The sequence below is a fragment of the Lithobates pipiens genome, unplaced genomic scaffold (assembly GCF_037356315.1).
Source record: "Lithobates pipiens isolate NorthernLeopardFrog02 unplaced genomic scaffold, aLitPip1_a1.2 Scaffold_35, whole genome shotgun sequence".
NCBI classification, from domain to species: domain Eukaryota; kingdom Metazoa; phylum Chordata; class Amphibia; order Anura; family Ranidae; genus Lithobates; species Lithobates pipiens.
Window position 1 is genome coordinate 25,424,218 of NW_027507811.1, and position 18,178 is coordinate 25,442,395.

The 18,178-nt window shown below is 45.6% G+C and overlaps 1 protein-coding gene across 3 annotated transcripts in view; it reads left to right on the forward strand.

Annotated features, from left to right (window-relative positions):
• Nucleotides 1-18,178, forward strand: part of LOC143956176 (uncharacterized) — a 176,834-nt gene that overhangs the window by 85,205 nt on the left and 73,451 nt on the right. For 2 of the 3 annotated variants that reach the window (XR_013269859.1, XM_077466325.1), the window contains exons 3-5: nucleotides 717-814; nucleotides 932-1,070; nucleotides 16,044-16,156. The exons of the other annotated variant lie outside the window; for it this stretch is intronic. Coding sequence is in view for 1 of the 2 variants with exons in the window: in XM_077466325.1 (XP_077322451.1) it covers nucleotides 717-814; nucleotides 932-1,070; nucleotides 16,044-16,156 (350 nt within the window). In the remaining variant the exon portion in view is untranslated. The remainder of the gene's footprint in view (nucleotides 1-716; nucleotides 815-931; nucleotides 1,071-16,043; nucleotides 16,157-18,178) is intronic. 3 annotated transcript variants of the gene reach the window in all.

Below are 18,178 nucleotides of genomic sequence, written 5' to 3' on the forward strand. Positions count from 1 at the left end.
TCTGGTGAGCCATAACACCCAGTGGCTGTCTTCACAGGAGATCCCCCATCACAGTGCCTCCACCTCGCTGCCTGACAACAGAGGTAACCAGTGCCAAGAAGAGTCTATAAGTCACCCTGAAGATCATTGAGCTGCTGACAGGAGAGGTGAGCGTTGTTGGGAATTCTGGGACATTATCCAGTAACAGACAAGGGATGTGTCTGGATGATGACTGTATCATTGTGTGTGTCAGGAGATCATTTTCTATTTTTCCGTGGAGGAGTGGGAGTATTTAGAAGGACACAAGGATCTCTACAAGGACGCCATGATGGAGAATCAGTGATTTCCCCATCCTTTGTATTCCCAGGATTCCACACAGGAAGATCACACCACCCCTCACCATCATCAGGTAGATAGGGCTTAGCAACTAGAACACAAATGTATTTCTAAGATACGAAAAAACATTGTTCTCTGTAACTTCTTGTTCCCTTTTACATATGTATTCCATCATCTCTGGAGTTTAGGATGAAGACATAAAATACATCAAAGCTTACATCATCAGGGAAGATAATCTCTACAAGGACGTCATGATGGAGAATCAGCTGTCCCTCACATCACCAAGTAAGAGGAAACTCTATTGTAAAGGAGAGAGCAGTACGGAGGGTCCACCTAGATCCCCCATCATCTGATAAACACATAGAAACAATGTATTCAGTCAGTGTGTGTGTTTCCTACAGATGGATCCAGTAATGGGAACCCACCAGAGAGATGTCCCCCTCCTCTGTATTCCTGGGATTCCACACAGGAAGATCACACCATCCCCCACCATCATCAGGTAGATGGACTGAACATGCAGACTTAAAAATATATTCTAAACTATAAAAAGGACATTCTTCTATGTAATCTCTTGTTCTATTTTTACAAAATGTATTCTATCATCTCTGGAGTTTAGGATAAAGAACTAAAAGGCATCAAAGCTGAGATTAAAGAAGAAGAAGAGGCGCTTGTGAGTGGGGCTCAGCGGTCCATGGAGGAGGAGGAAATGATTATGGAAAGTAAACAGGAAGAATTTTCTCATTATGTCAGCACAAGTAAGTAATAAAAATTAAATACAGCAACAATTTTCATTTTACTTCTAAGTCTAAAAAGTAGGTTCCAAATGAATGAGGTGGAGATACTGTACACCATATGAAATGTCCATCTCCATTCCTCAATATAACATCATGTTCCCAACAAATGAGGAGGAGATACTGTACTCTATGTGAAAGGTCCATCTCCATTCTTCAATATAACGTCATGTTACCAACAAATGAGGTGGAGATACTGTACACCATATGAAAGGTCCATCTCCATTCCTCAATATAACGTCATGTTCCCAACAAATGAGGAGGAGATACTGTACACCATATGAAAGGTCCATCTCCATTCCTCAATATAACATCATGTTCCCAACAAATGAGGAGGAGATACTGTACTCTATGTGAAAGGTCCATCTCCATTCTTCAATATAACGTCATGTTACCAACAAATGAGGTGGAGATACTGTACACCATATGAAAGGTCCATCTCCATTCCTCAATATAACGTCATGTTCCCAACAAATGAGGAGGAGATACTGTACACCATATGAAAGGTCCATCTCCATTCCTCAATATAACATCATGTTCCCAACAAATGAGGAGGAGATACTGTACAACATATGAAAGGTCCATCTCCATTCCTCAATATAACGTCATGTTCCCAACAAATGAGGAGGAGATACTGTACACCATATGAAAGGTCCATCTCCATTCATCAATATAACGTCGTGTTCCCAACAAATGAGGAGAAGATACTCTACACTAGTGGTTCTTAACCTTTCTAGTGCCATGACCCCTTGATAAATGTACCACTCTTTCTCTTTGTTCTTCTTTCTTTCCCTTTTTATCTTCTTCTATTCCATTTTTTTTTCTTTGTTCCTCCCCCTCTTTTCCTCTCCCTTCCATGTATTCTTATTCCTATTTTTATTCCTTCTCTTACTCCAAAGTGGCACATAATTGTGAAGTGGAAAGAAAACGATAAATGGTTTCCAAAATTATTTACAAATATATATGTGAAAAGTGTGGTGTACATTTGTATTCAGCCCCCCCTGAGTCAATACTTTGTAGAACCCCCTTTCACTGCAATTACAGCTGCAAGTCTTTTTGGGGATGTCTCTACCAGCTTTGCACATCTAGAGAGTGAAATTTTTGCCCATTCTTCTTTGCAAAATAGCTCAAGCTCTGTCAGATTGAATGGAGAGCGTCTGTGAACAGTAATTTTCAAGCCTTGCCACAGATTCTCAATGGGATTTAGGTCTGGACTGTGACTGGGCCATTCTAACACATGAATATGCTTTGATGTAAACCATTCCATTGTATCTCTGGCTGTATGTTTAGGGTCATTGTCCTGCTGGAAGGTGAACCATCCGCCCCAGTCTCAAGTCTTTTGCAGACTCAAATGCCCTGTACACACAGTTGGACTTTCCGATAGAAAATGTGCGATCGGATCATGTTGGAAAATCCGACTGTGTGTGGGCTCCAACTGACTTTTTCAGTCAGATTTTTCAGACGCACAAAGTTTGAGAGCAGGATCTAAAATTTTCCGACAACAAAATCTGATCGCATAAATTCCGATCGTGTGTAGAAAATTCCGATGGACAAAGTGCCACGCATGCTCAGAATAAACCAAGAGACGGAAGCTATTGGCTACTGGCCCGCTTATAGTCCCGACGTATGTGTTTGACGTCACCTCGTTCAGAACAGATTTTCCGACAACTTTGTGCGGCTGTGTGTATGCAACACAAGTTTAGGCCAAAATCCGTCTGAAAAAATCAGAAGGATTTTGTTGTCGGAATGTCCGACCGTGTTTACAGGGCATAACAGGTTTTCTTCTAAGATTGTATTTGGCTCCATCCATCTTCCCATAAACTTTGACCAGCTTCCCTGTCCCTGCTGAGGAAAAGCACCACCACAACATGATGCTGCCACCACCATGTTTCACAGTGGGGATGGTGTGTTCAGGGCAATGTGCAGTGTTAGTTTTCTGCAACACATGTGTTTTAGTTTTAGGCCAAAAAGTTCAATTTTGGTCTCATCTGTTCCACATGTTTGCTGTGTCCCCCACATGGCTTCTCGCAAACTGCAAATGGGACTTCTTATGGCTTTCTTTCAACAATGGCTTTCTTTTTGTCATTCTTCCATAAAGGCCAGATTTGTGGAGTGCACGACTAATAGTTGTCCTGTGGGCAGATTCTCTCCTAAAAAGAAAAAAAAGACAGAGGGCACACCAGCTTTGTGCATTACCTTTTGCGACAATTGTTAAAAAAGCGTATGAAACTTACTCACAAAGATTAAAATCAGGAAAACTGTAAAATCCACCAGGTGCTCGTCCAGCATGGTTAACTGGTCAGTAACAGTTGTGGACGGAACAGTCCAAAAACTGATGCGTTTCGAGGGATGTCCCCTCTTTTTCAGACATAAATTTGGAGTACAGGTAGATACTGTAACGATATCACGTCCGGGACAGGAAATGTTGTAACTAGTTGCCATGTTGTTTGGAACGCAGCCATGACAGCTTGGCTAACCTTGTAACATTACAGAAGAATCTGAACTCCCTCCTTCCTCCTCCCTGTCTTTGGAATCCAAAGCTTTTAAAATTTCAAAAGGAAAGAAAGGTTATCTCAGCAGAGAAAGCAGAACCAGGCTAGGTCAATAAACAAGGCTCTTGTTGCCTGGCAGTATATTCAGGCCTGTCATAAAACTGTCACCCTCTCCATTCAGAGAATGAACAGATACCTGTCGTAAATACCTCAAACCACATAGAGTGCAGACAGATTAGCATAGTTCTAAACCTTTAGAATGTTTCATAACTTCCAAAGCAATCATAGCACAGCCATAATATGGACATATTTAGTTTCCTCAGATAATTTCTAACATTTCAAGTCCAGACACCCCTAGGTCAGGTCATATGGGAAGCCACTGGAACCCGTTACTCCTCCTAGGTAACCCTGAAATGGGAAACCTGTCATGTGTGGACTTGTTTTGAAGCAAATATCATGCTGATCACTAAAATGGATATCTGCAGTCTATAAACAGTAGAGAGGCAGAGATATTGATATGTATCACAAAGTGTACCTGGGACAGGGTCATGAGTGTAGACACCTCCCAGCAACCAACCCCTAAACAAAATGACCAGACGATTGGTCACTGGTCGCTGTCAACACCCCCTTTGATTTGACAGAAAATAGGAGAGGCCAAGGCAATGGTCAGTTCTCCTTTTACCATCCAAGCAGGAAGATCTGCCAGGTTTGAGAACCGATTACCTTTGCTCATCGATCGAACTCTGATCAACCTTCGGACATTAATTGCAAGTATTTTTCCTTCCCAATTCTAAATTATTTCTTTGTGGCTGTATATTGTCCTTATTTTTTGAAACATCCTTTTTCTGTAAATATTTTATTCGCACCAACCTTGACCTTTTCATAATAAACCCTTATGTAGAAAAGTGTTAACTTTGTCTTTAAAGCTCTTGATGCAAACTATAAACGAACCTGTCTCTTAAAAGGGCGCTACTGTGGTAGAGTAAGGCACTGAGCAGACCTGTCTGTGGTGGCAGTGTGTGTTGCAGGCGCTTATTCTAAAATTATAATTGGTATTGCTAAAATTACGAGTCCCCCCGGCTCTGTCTTTTAAAATGGGGGTGGTGGTAGTTAAAGGGTTAACTGTGTAATTAGCCCAGTGACAATCGCGCTCAGGCTGCCTGCGCCTAGATTGTGGTCCCGCAAGCTGGAAAATCTTTGTGTTGGGCGCAGCTGAGTGTGGCATTGTTACGTAAGTGACAGCGGGGTGTGAGGTTGGCCGGTCCTTCGTCGCCAGTTAGCGAGGAGGGCAGGGATCTGACACCCACGTTCGTCACAGATACCACCAGTGAAATTCAAAAAATATATATATATTTATATTATTTTCCCCATATCTATTCTTTGTCCTTTGTCCACATTAACCTGTGTGGTCTCTGGGGGATGGCAATTGCATTCCACTGACTGCAGTGTCAGGCGGCTCGTCAAGTTGAGAGCCGCTGCGGCTCTCTGTGGATGTGCCGCACCACAGCCCGCTTGTCACACCGTAACACCAGCTGGATGGTTCTCGGATGTTCCCATGCCAGTTGGGAGCCCGGTAGTGATGTTCACGGGTCCCCACGGCTGAGATTTCCACTTCCTAGTCCAGCGACCGGATTTGACGTCATCCCGTATCACCGGAAGTGACGTCAGTGAGTCATGGGGTCGTCGTCTGGAAAGCACAGCATGGCCATACTTCCTAGTCTCGGCTGGCATGCATTCCAGTAGCTTTAGGACAAATCAGAAGTTTTACCTGTTAATTGTGACAGTGCCGGCTCTGTTCTTCCATTTAGCCGTTAACAACATGGCTTCCTATTTTATGCTTTGCTACTCTGGACCTCTGCACACCCCTACACTACCGTAGATGACAGTGAGTATCATATGTTCTCATATGTGGAGGCCATTGGAGTACAGTGACCTCATTGTCCAGTGGTGAGATGATTGGAGCTTTGTGACATTGTGCATTATCCTGCTGGAAGTAGCCATCAGAAGATGGGGACACTGTAGTCATAAAGGGATGGACATGGTCAGCAACAATACTCAGGTAGGCCGTGGCATTTAAACGATGCTCAACTAAGGGGCCCAAAGTGTGCCAAGACAATATCCCCCACACCATTACACCACCAGCCTGAACTACTGATACAAGGCAGGATGAATCCATGCTCTCATGTTGTTTACACCAAATTCTGACCCCACCATCTGAATTTTGCAGCTGAAATCAAGACTCGCCAGACCAGGCAGGTTGGATGTGTTGTGCTTTCAGAGATGATATTCTGCATACCTTGGGTGTAATGAGTGCTTATTTCAGTTACTGTTGCCTTTCTATCATCTCCAACTAGTCTGCCCATTCTCCTCTGACAACAACAAGGTATTTTCCTCCACACAACAGCTGCTCACTGGATATTTTCTCTTTTTTTGTACCATTCTCTATAAAACCTGAGAGATGGTTGTGTGTGAAAATCCCAGTAGATCATCAGTTTTTTAAATACTCAGACCAGCCCAACAACCATGACACAAAGTCACTTAAATCCCCATTCTGATGCTTGGTTTGAAAGTCAGCAAGTCGTCTTCCCCCATGTCTAGATGCCTAAATGCATTGAGTTTCTGCCATGTGATTGGCTGATTAACAATTTGTGTTGCCAAGCGATTAAAGAGGTGTAAATTATACAGGCAGTCCTCGGGTTACAAACAAGATAGGGTATGTAGGTTTATTCTTAAAGTGATTGTAAAGTCTCCTTTTTTTAAAATAACAAACATGTTATACTTACCTGCGCCAAAACAGCCCTGACCAGTTGAGGTGTGGCCTCCATCAGATCTCTGAAGGTATGTTGTGGTATCTGGCACCAAGCCGTCAGTAGCAGATATTTTAAGTCCTGTAGGTGGGGAGGTGAGGCCTCCATGGATTGGACTTGTTTTTCCAGCATATCCCACAGATGCTCAATTGGACTGAGATCTGGAGAATTTGGAGGTCAAGTCAAACTCGCTGCGGTGTTCCTCAAACCATTCTTGAACCATTATTGCAGTGTGGCTGGACGCATTATCCTGCTGCAAGAGGCCGCTGGCATCAGGGAATACCATTTCCATGAAGGGTGTGTCTTTGGATATCAACAATGTTTAAGTAGGCGGTACGTGTCAAAGTATCATCCACATGAACCGCAGTAGCCAAGGTTTCCCAGAAGAACATTGTCCAAAGTATCACACTGCCACCGCTGGCTTGTCTTATTACCATACTGCTTCCTGGTGCCATCTCTCTCACAGGTACGTTTCACCCCCCGGCCATCCACATTATATAAAAGAAAACATGATCCATCTAGGGTGCCCACGTGTCCCGGATTGCCCGGGATTGTCCCTTAATTCATATTTTTGTCCCGTGTCCCGGGCACCTTCATTCCGGGACAATACAGTGTCCCGGAATAAAAAAAAAAAAAACACACCGCCAGCGGCCAGTCCGCCACCCTGTCCTGATAAACATATTGCTGATTTGCCGAACTGGTTGCTAGGGCCGCCCCGCCTCGCATCTAGCAACCAGTGACGTCGGCTGACACAAGGGCACCCTACGGCTGAGTGAGTGAGCGAGGCCTTACCCACAGCTGTCTTGCGCTGAGCAGTGCACCTCCGAGTCCACCCACCGGCGTATCCTCTCCTTCGCTTCTCCGCATCCGGCCACAGCAGCAGGGAGAGAGAGAGCAGCCACAGTCACCAGTGCTTCTTCATTCTGTATCTCCTCCTCCTGAGTCTCCTGACTGGTTGTGGCACTGCTGGTAAGTCAGGATGCAGCCTGTGCCCACTGCCCAGTGCCAATCCCCGGGGCCGACTACTCCCATAGCCGTTGCCTACAGCACATGCACATTGCCAGCAGCCCAACTTCTCCAGTTCTTCTCCTAAGCCTCCTCCCGCCCACGAGGGCCATGACCCGACTCCAAGCCGCCAGCCAAAGTTCCAGGTTAGTGTACTCAGTATTTTATGAGAACATGCATTCTTGCAATCATGTATTGCTTTTAACAATGTTCCTTCTAGATACTGTATTGTACTATTCCTTCTAGATACTTTTTGGAACAATAAAATGTCATTGTCGTTATGTGTGTGTGTATATATATATATATATATATATATATATATATATATATATATATATATATATAGAGCCCTTTGACAGTGGGGCGTTGCGGGCGCCGGCGGTTAAATGGCGCTGTTTTTATCATTCAGATCAATGGGCAGGAGTGGTGTATACATGAGTTTTTTAACATCCTGCAAGCGTACCGCTCCAGTGTGAAAGCCCTCCGGCTTTCACACTGGAGAGACAGGAACAGCTCTTTACAGGCGCTATGCAGGCGCTATTTTACATGCGACATCCTTTTTTCCCCACAAATAAAGCTTTCTTTTAGTGGTATTTGATTGCCTCTGCGGTTTTTATTTTTTACGCTATAAACAAAAAAAAGGAGTGACAATTTTGAAAAAAAGAAATATTTTGTACTTTTTACAAAGAATTTGGCAAAAAAAGTATCAAAAAACATCTTTTTTGGGGGCGGGCGTGGGTGCGGGGGGGGGGGTGTCCCTGAATGGCAGTTTGGAAATGTGGTCACCCTAGATCCATCTGACCAGGCCACCTTCTTCCATTGCTCTGTGGTCCAGTTCTGATGCTCACGTGCCCATTGTAGGTGCTTTTAGCTGTAGACACAGATCAGCATGGGGCACCCTGACCGCACTGTGACTACACAGCCCCATACACAATCAACTGCAATATCCTTTTTTTATTATTTCAGCACATCAGCTTCAGGGACAACATGTTTACAAAAATATATCCAACCCACTTTTAGATGCCATCTCAACGAGATAATCAATGTTATTCACTTAACCTCATAGCATTCATAAAGTTATAGCTGATTGGAGTATATAGAACATAATGGAAGAATGTGAAATGTATAGGAAAAAAAAAGGAAGGCTGCAGTTTCTATTTTCACCCCAAGGTGGTGACCTCACTTACAGAATTAAAGTGGTTGTAAACCCTTACAAACCACTTTGACCTACAGGTAAGCCTAGATTGAGGCTTACCTGTAGGTCCAAGAAATATCTTCTAAACCTACACGGTTTAGGAGATATTTACAAAAAGACAGGTCTATGACACATGCGCCGTAGACAGCGGTGCACTGAGCATGCCGCAGATCACGGCAATATGCCGCTCGTGTCGGCTCCCGTGCGCATGCGTGGGAGTGACGTCATCGCGGCTCCGGCGAATCACAGCGCCGGAGCAGCGAGACCCGGAAGTCACTCATGGCAGTCACTCATGGCAGCGGTGAAGATAAAGGAGGAGGACCGCTTCGGGGGCTTCGATCTCAGGTAAGTTATTCATAATGAGCTAGTATGCTATGCATATTAGCTCATTATGCCTTTGCCTTGCAGGTTGCATTTTTTTTTTTTTTAAGTGCCTTTACTTCCTCTTTAAACGCTGGGCATAGAGACAGCAAGAAATGTAGGGTATTGAGAGGAAGTGATATCGGATACAAACAGGAAGTGATGTAAAGTACCAAGAGGAAGTGATATAAGATCCAAACAGCAAGTGATATAAGATACAAACAGGAAGTGATGTAAGGTACTGAGAGGAAGTTATTTAAGGTACACACAGGAAATTATTTAGATTTCAATCAATGAGTTTATTTGGAGGGAAGTAGAGAGAAGACATTGCTGGAACTCAAAGAAAAGGAGTTAATAAGATATTATTTTATATTTACACTCTGAACCCCCCCCATACAGTCTGGACATAGAGCCATTTGCACAACTGCTGGTTTATACATGCCCCAGATCTGTCCCTGATCCCATAAGACCACCAACAATGAGCATTTTTCCCGCAGTTTGCCCCCCCCCCCCCCCCCCGCCTCTCCCTTTATATTTTTGAGGCACCCTTCTCCATGTCTGGTGGTCCTACCCAAAAGACTTAAGACTTAGGTTTACTGTCTGATTCAATCGGTCCTGTCAGTCACCTTAAAGGAGAAGTATAGCCAAAGCTTGTTAGGCTGCACTTCTCCTGTGGATCACGGGAGTGCAGTTTGTTCTGCACTCCTGTGACCCATTTTCATCAGACAGCGGGCTGAAGCCTGCTGTCAGCTGACGTCACAGAGGCAGGTTCGGGAAAGATCATGACCACATGGTCGGGATCCAGCCACATGCCTGGATCGGCACCTAGCTCAGCCTCTTAGTCCCCCCACTCCAAGCTCCTGAAAGTTGGGGACCCTTAGATAAGTTACAACGACCACATGGATTTGGTTCACCCTCCGCAGTCAATATGATTTTTGGAGCAACCTGATATGGGGCAGTACGATAGATTATACCGCATGGGATACTTTTTCATTCCTTCCTTTTTCCCCAGGAAAGCTCCCCTGTCTCTATCTCTCTTTCTGATCCTCTTCTTCTCTCTTCTCCTTCACTCCTTCCACCGTCTTTTTGGTGGGTGTTTTTTTTTTTTTGCTTGCCCTTTTCTCTTCTAGTTTACAGTGCCCTTGTATTGAGAGTAGGAGTGCTTTCCCTGCACTCTCATCCCCTTCCGGCACCCCCTTGCCCTCCCGCCCCCTTCCGGCCCTCCCGCCCCGGTGTTCTGCCGTATAGTGTCCGCCCCGTACTGCGCATGCGCAGTACGGAGCAGACGAAGCTTCGGAAAATCTCCGAAGCTGAACGCCGCCTGCGCCGTGAGTGGAGGTGGTAGCCCCACCATCCAAGAGGACATAGGGTTGTGAATATTAGAGGGCCCCTCGCGGGCGAGCTTCGCTCGCCACGCTTCGGGCTCGGCCTCGCTGCGCTCGGCTCTTTTTTATTCCTACTCTATGTCCACTTGGATAGTGGGGATAGAACCTGGACTCACGGCGCAGGCGCCGTTCATCCTCGGCAATTTTCGGAATCTGTGTTGCTGTGTACTGCGCATGCGCAGTACGCAGCGGACACTATCGGATGGAGGACATTATATGACAAGACACCGGCCCTCCCTGCCCTCTTCCGGCCTTCCCTGCCCTCCCGCCCCCTTCCGGCCTGTCCTCCCGCCTTCCCTCCCCTCCCCTTCCGCCTTACCTTTGCCCATCTGTTCCCCCTTCATCCCCCCTTCATCCTTCCCCATTCCCCTTCCCTTCCTCCTGTCTCTCTCCTTTCCCCTCCCCCAGAGAGTACAACTACACAGGCAACACTTTTTCCTACTGATCGACGTTATGTGCCTCCACGGTTTTGAATTTGTGTACTTTCTGACCTTCCCCCTGTTTGGCGAAAACCAAGTATTGTTATGTGACTGTTTGGGCTTGGTCTCTTGTCTTTTTGTTTAGTGCTGTAATCCTGCATTTTATTGTACCCCTTTGTGCATTGCTTTTATACCTTTTTTGTTGTTTTAAATTGCAAAACACAATGAAAATTTTAGTAAAGCAAATCACATGGGACCTGATGTGTGGGGTGAATACAGTGCATAGCAAGGAGAAGGAACAAACAAATATTTAGTAACAGGCAGCAAACGTTAAACACGTTAACACTCGTTAGGCACACACTTAAAGTGGAGTTCCCTCCTGTAAAAAAAAAAAAAAAAAATTAAATCAGCAGCTACAAATACTGTAGCTGCTGACATTTAATATAATGACACTTACCTGTCCAGGGATTCTGCGATGTTGGCATCCCAAGCCAATCCGTCCTTCGGCTCCGGGTGCAGGCTCCAACATTGCGAGTAAGAGAAACCTTGAGGGAAGCCTTAAGGCTTCACAGACGGTTTCCTACTGCGCATGTGCAAGTCGCACTGCGCCTTCTGAACGGTCTCGTCATCTTCTGGGACACACAAAGGTCCCAGAAGGCAGCGGGAGGAGGAGGGGCCAGACACGACGTAGATTGCCATGTGGTGATCTTACCAGGAATTGGGAGCAGATACCTGTCAAAACCAGGTATCTGCTTCTCTCCCCTCCCCAACAAAAATGCCAAATGTGGCAGTGGAGGGGGATGGGGGGGGGGGGGGAGGATGGGAACGGAGCTTCCGCTTTTGGGTGGAGCTCCACTTTAACCCCTTGATTACCTCCAGATGATAAACCCCTTCCCAGCCATTAGTACAGTGACAGTGTATAGTATTATCACTGATCACTGTATTACTATCAGTCAGTTAGTGTCAGATTGTCCCCCACACTATCACAGCCCCTCTATAAGTCGCTAATCACTGCCATTATCAGTATATATAAATAAAAATTGCAGTATATATAACATAGTTTGTAGACACTATAACTTTGCAGATTCAATTTTGGATCAAATTTATAAAGAAATTTGATTTTTTTTTTTCCTTTTTTTTATTGGATTTGTTTTTATTATTTTATATATTTTTTTAATATTTATTTTTTTTCTGTTTTTTTTTCGTTAATAAAAATCCAGTGGTGATCAAATATCACCAAAAGAAAGCATTTGGGTACAGTGTTGTATGACTGTGCAATTGCCAGTTAAAGTAGTGCAGTGCTGAATAGCAAAATATGCCCAGGTCACGAAGGGGGTAAAACTTTTTTCCAGTGGTCAAGTGGTTGAAGGAATACATCGTACTGATCTGTAACACCACCTGCAGCTTTAACGCATCCCCAAGTATATTTTCGAATTGCCCTTTAAACCTCAAAAAAGAGCCTCTCTTTGCTAAATGATGTACAGTGCCTTGAAAAAGTATTCATACTCCTTGAAATTTTCCATATTTTGTCATGTTACAACCAAAAATGTAAATTTATTTTTATGTGATAGACCAACACAAAGTGGCACATAATTGAGAAGTGGAAGAAAAATGATGAATGTTTTTCAAAATGCTTTACAAATATGTGAAAAGTGTGGCGTGTATTTGTATTCAGCCCCCCTCTACTCTGATACCCCTAACTAAAATCTAGTGGAACCAATTGCCTTCAGAAGTCACCTAGTTAGTAAATAGAATCCACCTGTGTGTAATTTAATCTCATTATAAGTACAGCTGTTCTGTGAAGCCCTTGGAGATTTGTTAGAGAACCTTAGTGAACAAACAGCATCATGAAGGCCAAGGAACACATCAGACAGGTCAGGGATGAAGTTGTAGAGAAGTTTAAAGCAGGGTTAGGTTATAAAAAAATGTCCCAAGCTTTGAACATCTCAGGGAGCTCTGTTCAATCCATCAAGAGTATGGCACAACTGCAAACCTACCAAGACATGACCGTCCACCTAAACCAGGCATGTCCAAAGTCCGGCCCGCGGGCCAATCGCGGCCCGCAGTCCGGTTTTGAACGGCCCGCCTGGTGTGCTGCGGGATCAGGGCTGTCAAATGAGCCGATCCCCGGCACTGTGTGAAGCTCAGTCGGCTTCAAAAGTGAAAGTAAAGTGCAGAGGAGTGTGCTGTGCTCTCTGCTTCCCCCTACAGTGCAGTACCCGGCTGAATGAGGAAATGGAATGGAAAGGAACTGTACTACAAGCTAGATTCGTTTTAAAAAGGCTTCATTTATGTGTATGTGTGTGTGTGTGCATGTGTGTCTGTATGTATGTATGTGTGTGCATGTGTGTCTGTATGTATGTATGTGTGTGCATGTGTGTCTGTATGTGTGCATGTGTGTCTGTATGTATATGTGTGCATGTGTGTCTGTATGTATGTGCATGTGTGTCTGTATGTATGTGCATGTGTGTCTGTATGTATGTGCATGTGTGTCTGTATGTGTGCATGTGTGTCTGTATGTGTGTGTGCATGTCTGTCTGTATGTGTGTGTGTGCATGTCTGTCTGTATGCATGTGTGTGCATGTGTGTCTGTATGTATGTATGTATGTGTGTGTGTGCATGTGTATCTGTATGTATGTGTGTCTGTATGTATGTGTGTCTGTGCATGTGTGTGCATGTCTGTATGTATGTGTGTGCATGTGTGTCTGTATGTGTGCATGTGTGTCTGTATGTGTGTGTGCATGTCTGTCTGTATGTGTGTGTGTGCATGTCTGTCTGTATGCATGTGTGTGCATGTGTGTCTGTATGTATGTATGTATGTGTGTGTGTGCATGTGTATCTGTATGTATGTGTGTCTGTATGTATGTGTGTCTGTGCATGTGTGTGCATGTCTGTATGTATGTGTGTGCATGTGTGTCTATATGTGTGTGTGTGTGCATGTCTGTCTGTGTATGTGTGTCTGTATGTGCATGTGTGTCTGTGTGTGTGTGTGTGTGTGTGTGTGCGTGTGTGTGTCTGTGCATGTATGATTGCATGTGTGTGTGTTTCCATGTATGTCTGTATGTATGCGTATGTGCATGTGTGTCTGTATGTATGTGCGTGTATGTCTGTCTGTATGTGTGTGCATGTATGTGTGTCTGTATGTATCTGTGTGCATGTATGTGTGTGTGTGTGTGTGTGTGTATGTATGTCTGTATGTATGTGCGTGTATGTCTGTATGTATGTATGTATGTGCCTGTATGTATGTATGTATGTATGTACGTGTGTGCATGTGTCTGTATGTGTGTGTGTGCATGTGTCTGTATGTATGTAAGTATATGCATGTGTCTGTATGTGTGTATGTCTGTGTGTATGTGTATGCATGTGTGTTACTTTTAATCCAGACCCCCCCCCATTCTTGTACCATCAGAACTGCTTTTGTGGTGCTTGTGTGTGTGATAGCAGCCAGGATTGCTGCTCCTCTGAAAAGCAATCCATATACAGATCGCTTTTTAGAGGCATTTGAAAGGTGGTAAAGAGGCATTATGTTGCCTCCTCACCACCTGTTTTAAGCCCGTAAATGTAGCATCACTATACCGCAACTGTGCAGTCCACACATTTGCGGGGTAGTTGCAGTGCAGGCCCATTCACCCTGAGCATACCTCCAGCTGCAGCCACAGCATGTGTACACCCCCAGCTGCTCCCTCTGCAGCTAAAGGGGGAGAAGTTGGGGGTGGTAAAAACAGCTCAACCATGTAGTTTTACTGCCCCTCCAATAAGCCCTTGGCTCACATCTGCATGGCTGCATGCTGTGTGTAGGGCAGCCCATGCATTTCAATGGGCTTCCATACCCACAAAAATGCAGGGAAAGAAGTCCCAGAGCTTTTTTTTTTTTTTAATTGCGCTGCACCAAAAGCACCCCATGTTTCCAATGTGTGGGGTACCATTAAGACTTAACGGTACCCCTAAAGAACAGAGCATGCGTCTGTGTGTCGGGCAAACGAGCGCGACAAAGGCACAAGAATTTTTGTTGGGCCAGGTATGAGTGCTCGAATGACCGAATTTTAATGGTTCAAAGAATGTCAGGCAAAATGGTCGGCCCTCACACATGTTCACTTCATCGAATCTGGCCCTCTTTGAAAAAAGTTTGGACACCCCTGACCTAAACTGACCGACGGGGCAAGGAGAGCATTCATCAGAGAAGCAGCCAAGAGGTCCATGGTAACTCTGGAGGAGCTGCAGAGATCCACAGCTCAGGTGGGAGAATCTGTCCACAGGACAGCTATTAGTCGTGCTCTCCACAAATCTGGTCTTTATGGAAGTGTGAGAAGAAGAAATCCATTGTTGAAAGAAAGCCATAAGAAGTCCTGATTGCAGTTTGCGAGAAGCCATGTGGGGGACACAGCAAACATGTGGAAGAAGGTGCTCTGGTCAGATGAGACCAAAATTGAACTTTTTGGTCTTAAAGAAAAACGCTGTGTGTGGTGGAAAACTAACACTGCACAACGCCCTGAACACACCACCCCCACTGTGAAACATGGTGGTGGCAGCATCATGTTGTGGGGATGCTTTTCTTCAGCAGGGACAGGGAAGCTGGTCAGAGTTGATGGGAAGATCGATGGAGCCAAATACAGGGCAATCTTAGAAGAAAACCTATTGGAGTCTGCAAAAGACTTGAGACTGGGGTAGAGGTTCACCTTCTAGCAGGACAACGACCCGAAACATACAGCCAGAGCTACAAGAATGGCCCAGTCAAAGTCCAGACCTAGATCCAATTGAGAATCTGTGGTAAGATTTGAAAATTGTTGTTTACAGACGCTCTCCATCCAATCTGACAGAGCTTGAGCTATTCTGCAAAGAAAAATGTGCAAAAATGTCCCTCTCTAGATGTACCAAAGCTGGTAGAGACATCGCCAAAAAGACTTGAGGCTGTAATTGCAGAGAAAGGCGGTTCTACAAAGTATTGACTCAGGGGGGCGCCATACAAATACACACCACACTTTTCACAGATTTATTTGTAAAACATTTTGAAAACCATTTATCATTTTCCTTTCACTTCACAATAATGTGGCGCTTTTTTTTTTTTTTTTTTTTTTACACTTTAATAGGATTTGACACTAAGCTTAGGGCTCTTGAATTTTCTGCTGAGTTCACTAAACCTCCTGGGAACTGAACCCGGCTCAGTTTGCTCATCCCTACTGCTGGTTTATAGCATAGATATGGGGTCAGTATGCTATCTAGACACTATCCATCCAGGTACAGATCAGATAATCAGTTTATTGTCCTTCTCTATAGAGAGAAGAGTCCTGTATATGACCACATCAGTGAAGATGGACAAAGACCAAGGTCACATGACTGGGAGGATATTAGACCTCACCCAGAAGATCACCTACCTGCTGACCAGAGAGGTGAGGAAGTGTGGGGTTCTTACACAATCGTTTTTTTCAACTTATAAAATAAAGTCGTCATGAATAAAAGATAATGTGATCTGATGAAGGGCGGAGATTCTGGGTTTGTCACAGTCTTAGCCCTTGTACACACGGTCGGAGATTCCGACGGAATGTGTTCTATCGGACCGTGTTTCGGATAATCCGACTGTGTGTGGTCTGCATCGGACTGTTTCCGTCCGAATATCCGTCGGACCCAATTTTCCAACTTGCTGGAAATATTTTCCGACAAAATGCTCCGATCGGACATACTCCGATCATGTGGTAGAGAATTTCGATCGGACAAAGTGCCACGCATGCTCAGATCAAATTCCTACACCAAAGCTATTGGCTACTAGCGTGAACGTAGTCCCGTCGTAACGAAATAACGTCATCACGTTCTGAACGATCGGATTTTCCGACAACTTGGTCCGACCGCGTGTAAGCAACAGTTTCGGACACAATCCGTTGGACAAAATCCGTCGGACAAAATCCAACGGATTTGGTTGGCAGAATGTCCGACCGTGTGTACAAGGGCTTAGGCTGGGTTCACACAGGTAGAATACAACTGTTGTATGACTGTCATCCTACTTTGCCCAGTGACATCGGTCCTACAATGGCCCCACTTCCATCCGACTTGAATGGACAGTATACGATTTTGCCCCGACTTTGAGATAGCCCGACTTGTCCTGTGAAAAATCAAAACAATCCCAGTGTGACATAAATTCCTTTTCCTGCTGCTGTAATCACCATGTCGGTTGTCACAAGTCGGATGGGTTAGGACGAGGATCCGACTTCAATGATATTGATTTGGCTGAAAATGGACCAAAGTTGGACAAAAATGGTGCAGGAACCTTTTTTAATGTCGGAAAAACTTGGGTCGAACCAGTTAAGAAGGCTCTCAAAGGGACCCATTGATTTGTACACGTCATGCGACATGTACTCCCACAGTTGGAGCGTAACCAGTGTGAACCGGGCCTAAAAGAGGAACTAAACCCATCCATTTAACCGTTTCAAAAAACAGTTACATTCCTGGCACATGCCGGGAATGTAAGGCCGCGTACACACGGGCGGACTGTTCGCCCAACCTTGTCCGCTGAACAGTGTTTGGGCGGACAGTCCGCTCGTGTGTGGGCTTTCAGCGGACAGTTTCAGCGGACAGTTGGACGGACAAAGTCTTTCGGAAATTCCGAAAAACTGTCCGCTGAAACTGTGTTTGAGCGAACAGTCCGCCCGTGTGTGGGCCTGTCCGCTGTACTTTCGAAATGAGCGGACTGTTCCCGCTCGGAAAGTCCGCCCATTTCGAGCGCGTGTACAGGTAGGCGGGGCCCGCGAAGGAGACGTCGCGGGCTCCGCCGCCTGGAATGGGCTTAAAGGGGAACCCCAACGCCGAAAAAAATCGGCGTGGGGGTTCCCCCCAAGTCCACACCAGACCCTTGCCCGAGCACGCTACCCGGCCGGCCAGGAAAGGGGGGCGAGCGAGCGCGCCCCCCCTCCTGAGCCGTACCAGGCCGCGTGCCCTCAACATGGGGGGTGCCTTGGGGAAGGGGGGGCCGCGCGGCCCCCCCACCCCAAAGCACCTTGTCCCCATGTTGATGAGGACAAGGGCCTCTTCCCGACAACCCTGGCCGTTGGTTGTCGGGGTCTGCGGGCGGGGGGCTTATCGGAATCCGGGAGCCCCCTTTAAGAAGGGGGCCCCCGGATACCGGCCCCCCCACCCTATGTGAATGAGTATGGGGTACAATGTACCCCTACCCATTCACCTGTGAACGAAAGTACAATAAAAAACACAACACAGAGAAAAAATATTTTATTGCACAGCCGGGGGTCTTCCGTCTTCGGGGGTCTTCTCGCCGGACTCCTCCGCTATGTGTGTGTAGCTCTTTTGCTAGCGGAGGAGTCCGGCTTTCTTCCTCCCCGCCGCCGGCCTCTTCTCCCGACTTCGGGGGTCTTGTCCCCCTCTTCGGTTCTTCTGCCGGGCCACCGCGCCTGGTCCGGTGGCCC